The 14,861-nt window shown below is 32.2% G+C and overlaps 1 protein-coding gene across 5 annotated transcripts in view; it reads left to right on the top strand.

Moving 5' to 3' along the window:
* Positions 1-14,861, top strand: part of Cad99C (cadherin 99C) — a 303,145-nt gene that overhangs the window by 216,148 nt on the left and 72,136 nt on the right. For all 5 annotated transcript variants that reach the window (XR_004234734.2, XM_031973644.2, XM_031973640.2 and 2 more), the window contains exons 4-5: positions 2,297-2,475; positions 14,057-14,179. Coding sequence is in view for 4 of the 5 variants with exons in the window: in XM_031973644.2 (XP_031829504.1) it covers positions 2,297-2,475; positions 14,057-14,179 (302 nt within the window). In the remaining variant the exon portion in view is untranslated. The remainder of the gene's footprint in view (positions 1-2,296; positions 2,476-14,056; positions 14,180-14,861) is intronic.

Below are 14,861 nucleotides of genomic sequence, written 5' to 3'. Positions count from 1 at the left end.
CCTCTAATTACCGTAACCTTCCAGGCTCTGAAAGTATCAAAGCTACAAAATGATCTTAACACAGAGTCGACCATTAATGTTTTGCTAAAACTTTCTACGGTACCGGCGAGTTTAGACATATACAATTATTTTGGAAGGCGAGTAATAAATCTGGGACAATCTTTTGAAATGTATAAATGTTTGATGATTGATGATTTGAATCAAGGAATATTTTTTTATTTACACATAAGTAACTCTAAAAATTTGTTTGTGTATGATATTTGGTAAAACAGTTCTGTTTGTGTAATGATGCGTTACAAAAAGTACAGATGTAGTATGAGAAAACTTGTTTCTGGTCACCAGCGTATGTCATATGAAAACGAGAAATCTCGTTCTCAAGCGTCAACGTATTAACATATCAGCCGCACACTGACCAAATCGATTAACTTCACTTTTTGAATTTTTTAACATTTTATTACTAAAGCGCTTCATTGGTTCTTAACATGTTATATTTAATATAAATTTCATTATGACTGAGTTTGGTACCATGAAACGATAAAGTCTTTTTGTCATGAAAAAATTGCAATAATAGTAAAAGTTATTTCAAGAATATACTATTTTATGTATTTCACATATTTGTTAGATTGAAGCTGTACCTGTGTTAATCAAGTATAATAAAATACTTTTCATTATGATGATTCGATTTTGCATTTAAAGCGAAATTTTAAAACTTAAATTTACACTATGGCATCACTTTTCTTCACTGTTTGTTCTGTGGAGTTAATCGATTTATCCAATAAGTGGCTCATATGTCGCGGAGGAGGTTATTTTGAACATTTTTGTGTAGGGGGAGTAGAGGAAACCGGAACACCAATGTTTTTCGTTGATAAGGACCTCGTATCGAGCTGTTGTTGCGTGACATACATAGATCTAATAAGTCCTTCGTACAATTTGTGGTCCGTTTTCCCACTTTCTCTTACAAACTTATAGCAGGCAGTCTCTTTTAGTTTTTAAGATATTTATTAAAATATATGCGGTAAAAGGGAAATAATGTTAATCTTGACATATATTGTTAAGATAATTGTTCTGTGTGCCTAGCGTCTTAAAGTCTTTGTAATAATTGGTTCAAAAGTTATGAAACACTAAAATTCTGCGTCATGCTCAAATTCGTTTTCAGTCTTATTTGATAAACACATAAAATATGGAGACAGCACTTTTACCAAGAGTGTTATTCTGAACAATTATTTTCTTTGACGAAAACAGTTCTCTTTTAGTTTTCGAGATGATCACAGAAAATTTTCGCTACTGTTGCAATAAATTCCATATACATGAATGTCTGTGACGCAGCACAGGTGTAGCTTCGGTCAATCGTGGCACTTTCCTACGTTGTATCATACATATGTATATGTATGTAGAATTCCGAGTAAGGATGAGGAAGAGAAATGACGAATGTAACGGAGCTATAGTGAAATATATTTAATACCCAATAAAGAAATACAGGAATGAAACGAACTCGATAATTATTTACAACACTGATTCTTCACCGATTTAGATGATCTTGAAATATGTTGCGGGGAAGTTGATTCTAAACAGCTTCTTCCTCTACATGTTCTTTATAATATGCATACTCAAACTTCATTTAGATAATAGTGGGGTTAATTTTTTGGGATAGGGATACAGGTTCCGTCCTCTGTCATAGAAGCCAGCACTACTAATACGCATTTCTATTATCTAAATAAAGGCAAGTATACATACTATAAGGAACAACTTCAATAAATGAAAATGAAGACGACAATTTTTAACGCAACGCGAAACTTTAATGCTTCATAACTTTTGATCCAATACTCACTGTCAAAAAGTTTAAAGTCTTAGGTGTATAAACAGTGAACTTAACAACATATGTCAAGATCAAGGTCATACAGGGGTTATTCTTTTTGTAAATAAGTACGGAAACTTCTCATTGCCAGACATTTTATTGCGAATATCTGGAAGACTAAAGCCGAGCGGTGATAAAATGGATAGGACAAAGTTGTTTAAAATAATGACCTTAGCAACATACTTCAAGGTCAACCAAATTGGTGAGGAATTATTGTTGTGATTAATTACACAGAACTCTTCTCAACACACGCTGTAACATGACTGATTGTGAGACGCATTCTCACATTCATGTTTAATCGAAAAAGGAAAGTGGTAGCTGCGACATTTTTCGAAATAATAGTCTGTAAAACTTTATCTGAGTCATTTCTGACTTAGTTCTTGGAGAAATCTATTATTCACCGTTACTGTACAACTGGTTTATGAGCTATAAATTTTTCAGCGATCGATCAAAAAACTGTACCTGAGGAACTGCCGGTATCTGGCGATCCATACAATGAAACTACGTTGGATCTCATTTTTCCTGGTAGACAGCCTCGATTCAAGTTGGTTGGCAAGAAGCTGCAACTTTTGGAGCCACTGGACAGGGATGATGAAAATCTCTCACATGTTGTTTTTCAGGTAAGGGCAATTTCATTTTGAATTTAAATTTACGTCGGGACATTATGAGGATTTTATATTTCGTTACGGCATCGACTTGTGAGTGTTATGGGACAACGTACTTATCTCGAAAAAGATTCGTATATATTTCATACGATTCGATTTGAACTTATTATTCAACTTCTCGCTAAGCACAATTCCTTAAGTTTTTACAAATGTTCAGAAATTGTTTTAGCACTACATCATTTCATCACTGATGGAGATTCAGGATACTTTGTCAATATATAATTAAGTAAACGGTATAATATCATTATTTAATTAATATCATTAATTAATAGTATTTATTTTTTATTGAAAATTAAGGCTATCATTGATATCATCTTTGAGAAGATTAACAATAAATTAGCAATTTGATTCTTGTCTGGTAGTTTCTTCATATTAATTTTTTATAACTCAGACTTAATTTCTATGCTTAACTCTTACTATTGGTCCTTTACAATCCAGTGGCGCTTCTCAATTGTAAAATTGTAAAGATTGATATTTAACATTAAACGTTCTATAATGCATCAATATGTGAAATATTGAAATAAAATAATTTTGTTCCTCAATCCATGTACGACTTCTCGTAATGTTTCAAAAAATGTCGTCTGTACCTCGACAGAAAATGTTAAGTATTTCCAGTGAAACACTTTTGAAGTACAAAAGATTAACACTACGACAAAGAAATTGTTATTAAGTTACTTTTTGAACTTCCAGTGCTATGATTATCACGACAAATGAGGCGTAAAAACTATGATGGCACTAATTTTTTGATCAATGACTATATACATATATACTACATACATATGTCCATACGTATACAGATATGCATTAGTGTTTAGGGAAGTGCATTGCGATTACATTTTTTTTTATTCTGTAAAGTGGATAACATTGAGGATACGAATCTTGATTGCACTTTTTATGCGACCGTGCATGTTGAACAGTTGTGATGCGGTTGTTTGCTTTATCAATCATTTACTCGCGTTATACATAGTGCTAATTAATATATTAATCCTTTGGGTGCCAGGAAAAATTTGTGTACATACATATGTCGCGTCGCTAAATCTCTTTAGGAGGGTTATTGACGACACCTTCTGCGAGGCACATTGGAGCCCTGAGTATTTTTTACCATAGCAGAAATAAAGGCCCAAGGAACCATTACTTCAATAATTTAGTCGTATTTGCTTCGGCACGTTTTGCCAGTTTGTAGATTTACCGTAACTTTAACTTACATCTGTTTGCCAGAAGTCGAGGCGATCCTTGGTTTTATTACTCGCTATGGTCAGTGTCAAGAACGTTCAAGACCCTTGCGTGGGTCACCCGGGGGCTGCAATCGGCAACCCCCTCCAGGATCACCGGTTGACTCCCACTCAGACAAATTTTGTACACCCCTACCAAAAAAGGTTTATAAAAACCCACGCAAGGTACAGAGAGAGAGACACAAGAAAAATTTTGAACTAGACACGAGACGGAACATAGACGTCGTTGTATACTCTCGCCGCTGACGATTATTATTGAACTAACTACAAATAAACACTAAAGTATTTTTCACTGAAGTAATTAGATACAGTCCACTTTCCAAACAGTTCGCACAAAGTTAAGTCGGCGTGCGACGTACGGGTTTCACTATAAGATTTTCGAATAGAAAACGCGTACACAACAACATAGAGAAATGGCAGACAATTTTAAACGAAGATGCAGGATTATGAACAAAAATTTATGTTTCGGTCGTTTGTGATCTAAACTTTTACACACTATTAAAAACATGTTAGACTTCCTTCGTTAGTAATCAAATCAAAAAGAAACTTTATATTAGTATTTCATTAAAAACATAAAAAGTAAGAAACAAAAAGAGAAGTAAAGTATAACAATTACACAGAATCTTTCACTGTCTTATGCACACACTCAGGGGTCATACACGAATATATATAAATTGAAAATAATCTATTGTTACAATTTTTATAGGGATTACATATTAATCGTATTAAATGCTCGATAGTTTTAATGTCGATGCATATTTAATTTGGCGTGTCGAATTATTTGAAGTACCGTTTAGTAATGAAATTAAACTTTAATAGACGTAATAAATGCGTAACTATTATAATATTTGATGGCAAATTATGTTCTGCCTGCCTGTACAGCATGAAAGAATGGATTGATGTTGTAATTCACGTGTACTGTTCCGTAATATGTAGATGTCTCTAACTTCAGTTTATGATTACTTGCGCGATCGCGCTGTCGATGGTCGTAGTAAATGTTCCGTATCTGATTGTTGATCATAGTGGTTTTCGTGAACTAATGATAGATATCCATTGACAAAGATGATTACTCTCTGTAGCAATTACACGGTGTTCAAAAACGAATAATATAATCAGGCATCGATGAATTCATTATGAAGAAATAAATCGAAAATATAAAATAAAATAAAAACTCTATAATTACGGCTTCGTTTTTACGATCATATTTACGACCGTGTAAACTCTTTTTTCATTTCCCTGATATAATTCACATTTGTTTTGTATTATATTTTTAAAGTTACATCAACCCGATAAGGTTATTAACAATTATGTACTCGGTACAATTGACATCGAGAGTTACTGTTTTAAATTAGATCAAATACTTTTATATGTTTGAAACATTCGAGAACGTTTTTGTAAGAGTTTCTCCTGTTATGTTGATAGGTCAAACAAGATGTAATGTGATGGATTACACTAACTGTGTTACATTTGCTACATACTGGTGTTTCTTCATTATTTATTAGATTAGAACAGAAGGAGGAAAGCGTTTCGACCGGGATTTACCAATGGACTCGTCAGTAAAACTGTCTGGTAGACCTGTGCCTTAGACACGGAGACGACTGTAGTTTTTTTTCCTTATTCAAAAACCTGATAATTTGATAAAAGTAGCACGTAGTGGTATAGTATTGATGTGTGAAGATAAATTGTTGTTTTTAGGATAGCAGTTTCATGGTTTTAATTTTGTTACGGTGAGAGTATTCTTTGGTGTAGTTCCCTGTTTCTGCTATTATTGAGTTGTGTTGGCGACTGTAGGCACTTGTGATGTTACGTCCGACGTAAACCATTTTTTTAAAAGCGTTTATTGTGCCAATATATACAATATTTACAAAAATTTTATACTTAAGGTACTAAGTTTTACTGTGAAAGTGTATTTACTTAGATTAACACATTCGTTACTAGCGTTTCTTTCAGTGACGATCCTCTCGATTAAAATATTTTATTCAGTTCAATAGATCTTCTAAATAAACTATTGAAACAAATGAAGCTAGAACGATTGATCCCTAAGTGTAATTTCGTATATAACTTTAACAAATTATATCTATAGGATTAATTTCATTTTCTTTATACAAAATATAGAATTGAGGACATCACAAATATGTGACATTGGTAGCGAACGTGTTAAACACTTCGCTAGGAAGTGCGTGTAGTCTGGGACGTGGAGGTTTTAACTTAAGGGACTTAACTATAGCGGGCTTTTTTATTATAGAGTGTTAGCTTAATCTATTGGTGCTATGAGTTATATAGAGTAAAGGTATGGAAATCTGTATAATCGGTATGAATGTAAAGGGTTGATGTTATTTTTATTTTATTATTAAGGACAAGATTTGTTTGTATCCTGGCAATGGTATGTTACAATTTCTATGACTTAGTTTTATAACTAAGTCAACGCCACTTACAATTGGTGTGTAATTTATTTGTAATATACATTTTTTCCCTGTATGAACTGTGAGAATGTTTCTGTTGATTTGAGGGTGAACTAGGCTAATTCTAATTCGGATGTAATGCTATTAGCGCATAAGGGTGAGGTAATGTTTGACCTATCGAGAGATGGACCGGTGTTAGAATTGTACCTAGGTAAGAGTATTCTGTGAACAATAAGTGGTGTTGTCAGGCTGGTTTGTTTTTAGATCAGGTATGGTGTGTGTAGAAGCCGAGGGCTGTGTTGTCGTCTAACCACTAGTAGCGTTCAGTGCTTTTTTTTATGTTTGTCTGCTTTGTCCAAATATGGTAGGTTGCAGATAAAGTGCAGGTTGTTGTCGTTGCAATTAAAATTTTTTTTGTATGTTATTCTTTTCGTAGATTTTTCCGTTGACGTCGTATATAATGGGAAGGTTGTTATCATTTGGTATTAAACCTGCGCTGTCAAGGTAAATGAAGAGAGGCTAGAGACGTTTTGAAATATAGGAGTTTGGGGTATACTGAGCGGAAGATAAGTTTATTGCTGTGTATGTAGCGAATGTTAGACTTATGGTTCCTGATCATTTTTAATATAGATAAGTCGACTCTGATTACTTTAGCTAGATTCATAGATTTTTCTGTTTTTATAAATTTTGTGTAGGTAGATTCTAGGGATTTTTACATGTTAGTGTAGGCTCTTAAGCATTTTTTTCAAGTAAACGTATTTTTTCCACTGAGCTGGAATTAATGTTAAACCAGCTTTGGCAACCCTAGGTAAAGATGGGTTTAATAAGTGATTTATAACAAAGGACTTTTACGTCTTGTATTAGATCTCTTGAATGAAACATTTGTTTATGTGATAGGAATGGTTTTTGTGCTTTTATAATTTGCGGTTGTATGTGTTGGTTAAAGTGTAATCTGAAATCAATGAGAACCCGTAGATATTTTAATGTTGTGTAAGTTGTTAGTGTCGTGTATCGAGAATTTTATAACCTGGTTAGATATGTTGTAACTAGTTTTTGCGATCTCAGAAATTTACCAAGATAAAATTTAAATTTTCAATATTGTAGGAGAAAGAGAATTTTATTAGAAACAGTATAATTATTTCTTGACAACTCACAATAAAACGCTAACTAACTTAAACAACACACACACTATTTATATACATCAATATAATCTCGAATATTCCAATGCTTTGAACATTCATTCAAAACGCGCTCACACACACAGTCGCGTCATTCATTTATTGCACACACACATTCATCACTCATCAATATATCTATTCACACACTCAAATACATCCATTCCCACAATATTTTTGTTTATTAGCTCCTCTAGAATGTCTTACGTATTGAAATCTCCCTCTAAGTTTTTTTTGGAGTAGGGTTATTTTTTTCGTATAAGTGAAGAATTGTATGTTTTTCTCTTTCAGGACGTTGCAAGCTGTTTTATTATGGTTTGATGTGGTTTTTGTGAATAATATATGTGTTTGTTCGGGTTTACTTGTTTTAAATGATAGTCTGTGATGCGTACGTTGAGCAGGTTGATTGTATTTTTCGCGATACTTAGATGTAGTGTGATGGGGGAGAGATGTGGTTTGGGGCCCGTGCTGCTGGATGTGGTGTAATGCGGCGACTCGGAGAGTCCGGTTGAATTTTTCCTCGAAAGGTGGGGGTAAGGGCTTCGCCAGATGGTTTGCTGGTTCAAAACGTTGGGTATGGTGAGGGCGGTTTGTCGTTTGGAGACTGTTGCCAGCTGTTTGCTTATTTTCTTCGCTGGCAGCGGAGGGGGGCTCCTTTGCGTTGGTGTCTATGTGTTTTGTAACGTCTTTTTCTTGTAGCGAGGTGTGCTGCCTTTTCTTTTTCATCCTTCCTCCAGTCGTTTCAGTAGATCTTCCACTCTAGTTGTGACAGATGTTGGTTGGATTCAATCAACTCTTTTTGTACGATGGTTTAGTCACTGTTGTGTTTCCTGTTTATTGTTTTGTTTTTATACTTTTTGGCGTTTTGTTGGCCATTTCTTTCGAGAGAGCTTTGCTTTTTCTATTTCCTTTTCTCTTTTTTCAGTCGATGTTAGGTGAGGGATGCGTCTTTTTTAGCTGAATGCCAGAATTAATTATTTTTTTTCAATAATTAATTCGAAGAGTCATCATTGGTTCATTCTAACTTTTTTTGATAGGTTACTCTAGTTGTTGTAGTGTTTTTTAAATTATAGGATAATTATTGCTAAGTAAGATGTCCGTTACATTTCGTGCGTTGCCAGACGTGATATTTTTTCCTCTGCATCAGAGAATTAATTGAGGGTCCTCATATGGGTTCCAACTTTGCCTGACATATTTTTTGCTGCTGTTTATTGTTATTTAACTTTCTATTTGCACTGCCGTCACTGGTTTGGTTTCTGTTTCCACAATACTTGAAGACACTAAACAACACTTTCTCTACTTTTGACCCTTCCTTTCCTTTTTTTGCTCTGATCTGTGAGGGTAATATATACCGGAGGATTCAGGTATGATTTGCTCCTTCGGTGGTCAGAGTCCGAATGATGATGTAAGCCATGAAATTTCGTAATTTTCTTTTTTTAATTTCGTTATCATCTTATGAAATGTCAATAAAAATTTTATGATAGAGATTAGGCAAGGAATTAAAGATAAAAATTTATAAACATAACAAAAATGTATTAGAGAAGGAAGCAGATGCGAAGCATAACAGAATATCGTTTGTTATTGTCTGCAACTGTTCTTAATGCGTATCTAATATAAAAAATAAGTTTCTCAACAACTTTCTCATCTCTTTTTCTGTTCACCAGTTTTTATTGCTTTTTTTTAAGTATACGTATATCTAGATAATAATGAACAAATTTTACCTTTTTGTACTTGTAACATAAATATATTATTCATATATAAATAATATTAATTTTAGATATAAAACACTTTTTTTTAGAAAATAAATTAGTTTTGTAAAATCTCATCTAATGTCTTGTGCTAAAGAAACATCATTAAATAGACAATTTTCTTTCATGGTGATCACTCACTTCTCGCCTCTCATTTCTCTTTCTTTCATGCACACAGTTTCCTTCGCCCACTTGAGATCTCAACCTCTGGCAATGAATACATTTACGTAAAACTATTTATTTCGATTTGAGCACTCCATTCACACAAAAGGTTTTCCAATTATTAAAATGTAATTCGTAAAATACTTAGCAGAAAGAAATATTTAATGTAATTTCGGTAATTATTTTATTGAATTGCACATTTATACAATATTTATAAGACTTTATATGGATGAAGAAATCGTTCAATAAAGAAACAATAATTATAACTGCTTCAGAAATATTAGATTCAAATTAAAAAACATGTATACAAAATTTAATAACGATGTCACAAATTAGTTGTGAACTTATGATGTTGTATCAAGCGAAACTTCGTAGTATCAATAGAGCAATCAAAATTTAAATCAGCTATTAATAATAATAATTTAACAAGTTTGATATTTTCTTCTATAATCTACAGTCAAATATTAATTTTCTTTAGAAAAAATGTTAAAACTTGTATCTAAAAAATAGCAAATACATCCTTAATGCAAGACACAAATTTTGGTTAAAATTTAGCGAATGTTAGTATTAATATTTTTAAATTGATTTCTATGTATAAAGACTAAAGAAGACTGCAGATTTTATACAGCATATATGTTATTTTATTTGATTTGAATGTCTGTATCATATACAAAAATCAATATTGGCATGAATTTATTCATGTCGCATTCAAAGCTTGATTGAAGAAAAAATAGAATTGAAATAGTTTAGGGAATTTTATTATTTTCAAAATTTCTGCATTTTCATAGACACTTTTACAAACTGTAAAACTGTAACTGTAAAAAATTGATACTGTAATTATCATTGATATATTCGTTTTCAATGTGTCCCTGTCTATTTCTAAATGCTTGCGTAGGTAGAGAGGGCAATTCAACGTGAAACTGAATTTGCAGTCAACGATTGCAGGTAATTACGATGGTTCACGATACAGGGTACCGTTCTCCTTGACCATATTGGCATCCTAGAATGCGCGTTGTCTCTTATGACACTATAATACTAGGAATGTGAAAGGTCTAGAGCAGTGCTTCGATGCCATAAAGGATTACTCGTATTTACCGTTTTCACAAATTGGCCGGATAAAATCGAACGGCTGGAAAATCATGTGTGTGCTTGTTATTGCCCAGCGAACGGTGAAGAGAAGGGAAGATTGATTTCAATCGCAATAATTTGTACAGTAATCGTTTTAATGTTGCAAATTGACGGTATACGCAGAAGGTTAGATATTCGGATAGATTACAATCTACAGATACTAGTTTTAAACAATCTTGTATGTTTTCTTTGTAAACCTTCTGCTTCGTTTTTCATTCTTTGTACCGAAAAATTATATGCAAAGTCTTTCATCAAAGAAAAATTTTAATCAATTTTACAAAATGAAATACAGTATTTTGTTTTTATATTAATTTACGTATATGAGATATCGGCTTTACATATCGATGTATTTGATCTTGTTTTGTGCGAACAATTTTCAGTTTTACGAGTGCTCGAAATCTCAAAAGTTTTTGTAACTGATTTGAGGGTATTCTTCATAATGTCTTTGAAATATTCAGTTTTTGTTGATATTTAAGTATTCGACAAATTCATTTAAATTATTTATTGAAGTGTATGAAGACTTTAAGTGATATAGTTCTCAGGTGAAAGTAATAACATTTGTAACAAATATATTTGGTATAAATTTTATATCCTACAAACATTTTATCTTTATATACACATATAAGTATATGCTTTCATTTGTATGCATTCTTATTCTCTGTAACATGCATGTCAATTTTATATAAATTCTGCAGTATGAATTTTTATCTTATCAGAATTTAGAAATATATTTTTTAAATCCTGAAATGTTCTTCTTATTATTTTCCTTTTATATTTTGCATATGAGCAGAAGTATTTTTTTATGGTAAATAAATTTAATAAATACTAAAAATTTTAAACTCAAAGAAAATAAAGTTTCCAGGAGATACAAATACACTATTTAAAATGACAAACAGAAGATAAGATACTTTTTAATTTAAAAATAAAATAATTTCAATTTAAATATTTATAGAGGTACACATTTTTCACATTTCCGTTGAGATCACGATACCCTGAAAGAGTACCTGTATCAAAAGCCTTATCATGAATTTATTATTTATTTATTATTTATTTACGGTTTATTTCAAACAAAAATCCCCAAAATCTCTCGTATGCCTATCGTATCGAATTATGGTAAGATTGCTTAAGTCGTGCCTTTTAAGTTTTAAATTTAGTACTATAACAACAGCACTTCTGACAAAACGAAGATGTACGATTAGTGTCAACAATATTGGCTCGTGTAGTTAGATTTAATTATCGACGGTTTTTTATAATTTTTGGTACTGTTTGTAAGACTCTAGGAAAAGATATTATTGATAAATTCTTGTTCCTTTTTAAGTATTCGTTATGTAGCATTGTAACAGTCGTTTCTTCAAAATTATATCGTTCTAGTCGATTTAGTATTTTATCTTGTTTATTTGAAATATAATACGTACGGGGTCTTAAGTCGCACCCAGAAAAGATTTTTAAATCATACCGGTACGATTTAGAAACCTCTTCTTCCTTAACATATGTATATGTCGTATATTTCCTCACAAATCTGCCGGTTTATAGCGTTGCAACAGAGAAATGTTTAGAGATGAAAAATATTGTGTTGTACAGTGGGTTGTACTCCGGATTTACGTCGCCTCGTAGTTACGTCGCCTCTACGTGACAAGGTAGTCAATTGTTTTAATCAATATTTCTTGCTCTACGTGTTTAGTTTTAACCGAATCAATTTAAAACTTATTTAAGTAAAGAATTTTTATGGGTAAATAATATCAGATTATATAGTTTATACACGGGTTAAGAACTTATCGAAATTTATTTACACTAAATATAAGTAAGCAAGTGCTCATCCTTAAATTCTATTGTTTAAAAAAGGAATACTGTAAGTTTTGAAACTAAATTAGAGGTAATAAAACTTTTTGATAGTAGGAATACAAGGTTTTGAGATTAACTAAAAAATAAATTTGCCGAAAAATAGCTGTGACGGCGTTTTTTAAAGATAAGAAATGTATTTTAATGACTATAAAAGAATGCCATTCAGTACGTTCCAATATTATTTGTGAACATCGTGATCTCTTCGATTCTTCGTAAACATTTGTTAAATATAATCTCTTAGTATATATATTTAAAAGAAGATAGATCCCAATCTGATAAATACATGTGCAGATATGTATATTCGCATACATACATACGTGTCTATCCTGTGTACACCGATTTACGACCGTTTCAACTTACGTCGCCCACTCCAGAACCAATTAGAACGTAAATCCGGGGGCCCACTATACCAGAGATTGAACACTCATTATACACAGAACCAATTGAAAAAGTGACAGTAGAAACTAACACTCCTCTAATTGACACTCATACTCAGGAATATCTCCCCGCAACAATCCTACTAGATAGCCCACACAAAATAAAGATGGAATAGAATAATTTATCTTCTGTTCCATATTTGATAAATATCAATCAACAAATCTATAAAGGTACAACCTCATTTATAGAAGTAACATTTGTTCTGTATATTGAAGAAATGTAAAATACAAAAAGTAAATTGAAAAAAGCATTGAAATAAACCATACATAAAAGGAATGAAGTTAAGAGAAGTAAAAGTTTATGGTATTGTAAAATTTGCGTGGAAGATGATAAGGAAAATATGATCCATTGCTTAAAATGCAAAACATGGGTTCTCGATTTATGTGCAAAAGTTATAAAAAAAAAACGAAAAAATATTTTTGCAACGCGACACGGGGTATGCGACAGTAATAGTTTTCCTTCAATTTTGTTCGTAAGTGCAACTTAAACTATGAGGAGACCAGGTCTATAGTCGTACCGATCTTAATAGATTAGTAATGAGTCAGTTTTTATTTGACTAAGACAATAACTAAACACATCTGTTTGGTACAATAGATCGGGACGTAATGAGCAACTATATTAACATTTGTTATGAATATTGTCATGGAGATTAAGATCCGTGTTTTTTGTTAATTGATTGTAATTTTATCCAGTCGAATCCATAGATTCTATTGCCGATTCTATTTTTAATAGTAATAGCATTAGTAATAAAGTTTTGAAGAAAGCAATTATTTTTTGTTTATTTAATATATATTACAATTTATACGCTCTTTTTCTTATGGGGTACGACTTAAGCAACCTTATTCTACATACTATGGACACCAAATTCTTACACGAATGTAAAGTATGGTGTATGAAGGTAAACTGTGGATCACCTTCATTAAGTAGCACATGCAATCGATACGTATTCAAATTAGATTATCTTAAAATTTCAATCAGACACTCCTTTCCACTAGATATGTTGTAATATGTTGTCGAAGTTAGAAGTACATTGAAACCTTGATTCTGAAATGTGTTGCTTCAGTAAGGTGTTCTTGCTCCGTTCTTTTTTACAGAACAGTTCACTATATTATTTATACACAAATTTATCAATGGTTATTTTAACTTCTAAATTACGTACTAAAGTCTCTTTTACGTTTAACCAGTTAACTGCGCTCGACTATATACGTCACCTTAAAAGTCAAAATGATATTAAATCTTTCAACGATGAATTCTTTACTTTTTCAGATAAACATGTAAGTCTTCTTCGTTTTGCTTTAATTTTTCGTTAGAATATATTATAGATGCATTTGAGCTGTGTTTAATCAGTACACACTTCATTGTTTGATTTTTTTGTGTACTAATGTGCAAATTTTCATTTTTATTTCTAGCTAAGTTGTACCGTGAAGCAGACTAACAAGAAGCGGACAATACCAGTGATTGTCCGAGTATCAGATATAAACGATAATGCACCAATATTCATCAACACACCATATGAAACTACAGTGCCAGAGGTAAGCTACCATGAAGTATTTTTATTTTAATTGAAAAGTAACTTTAAACAAGTAACCGTATATTGTGATTATGGAAAAAATATGAGATATTACGAAATCGACAGATTATCAATTAATATGTAATAAAGTATGTTACAGTAATGTTCGGGTATATGGTCAGTTAGCCAGTTTGTCTATACGTATGATCAAGTATTATTGACACTAAAACTACCAAACGGGTCAAAATTATCCATTCCTTGTGTCTTCTTTTTGCAATTATTTAAAAAATAACAGATATTTCTTTGAATTGGAAATCAATTAAAGACTCAATAGATGCACTGCTGGAGTTTCTACAGAGAAACTTCAAAAAGCAAATTTACCTGCTCGGTAGTTTTACTGTTAAATTGCAAAAATCTCGGGAAACAATTCCGCAGTTAAGGGGTTCATTTAAACACAAAAGATAGATTTCGTCTGCTATTGATTGCCGTGCACCTTTGCCTTTTACCTCTGTTTCAACGAAAGTGGGTTCATGTATATTGGATAAATACATGGTTGCTAACGCAAGGTGCACGTGCACAAGGCGTACCACAGCGGAGCTTGAAAGTATCGTTTCGCTGTCAAAGAGGTAACGGTTGGCGCGATGCTCGCGCGAATTCTTCTTCTTTCCTACATTCACAGACCGTTATAATAGAAATGGCGCATA

This window comes from Nomia melanderi, chromosome 13 (genome assembly GCF_051020985.1).
Source record: "Nomia melanderi isolate GNS246 chromosome 13, iyNomMela1, whole genome shotgun sequence".
Classification (NCBI taxonomy): domain Eukaryota; kingdom Metazoa; phylum Arthropoda; class Insecta; order Hymenoptera; family Halictidae; genus Nomia; species Nomia melanderi.
The sequence above is the reverse complement of the archived record's forward strand: the minus strand, read 5'-3'. Positions and strand labels throughout refer to the sequence as shown.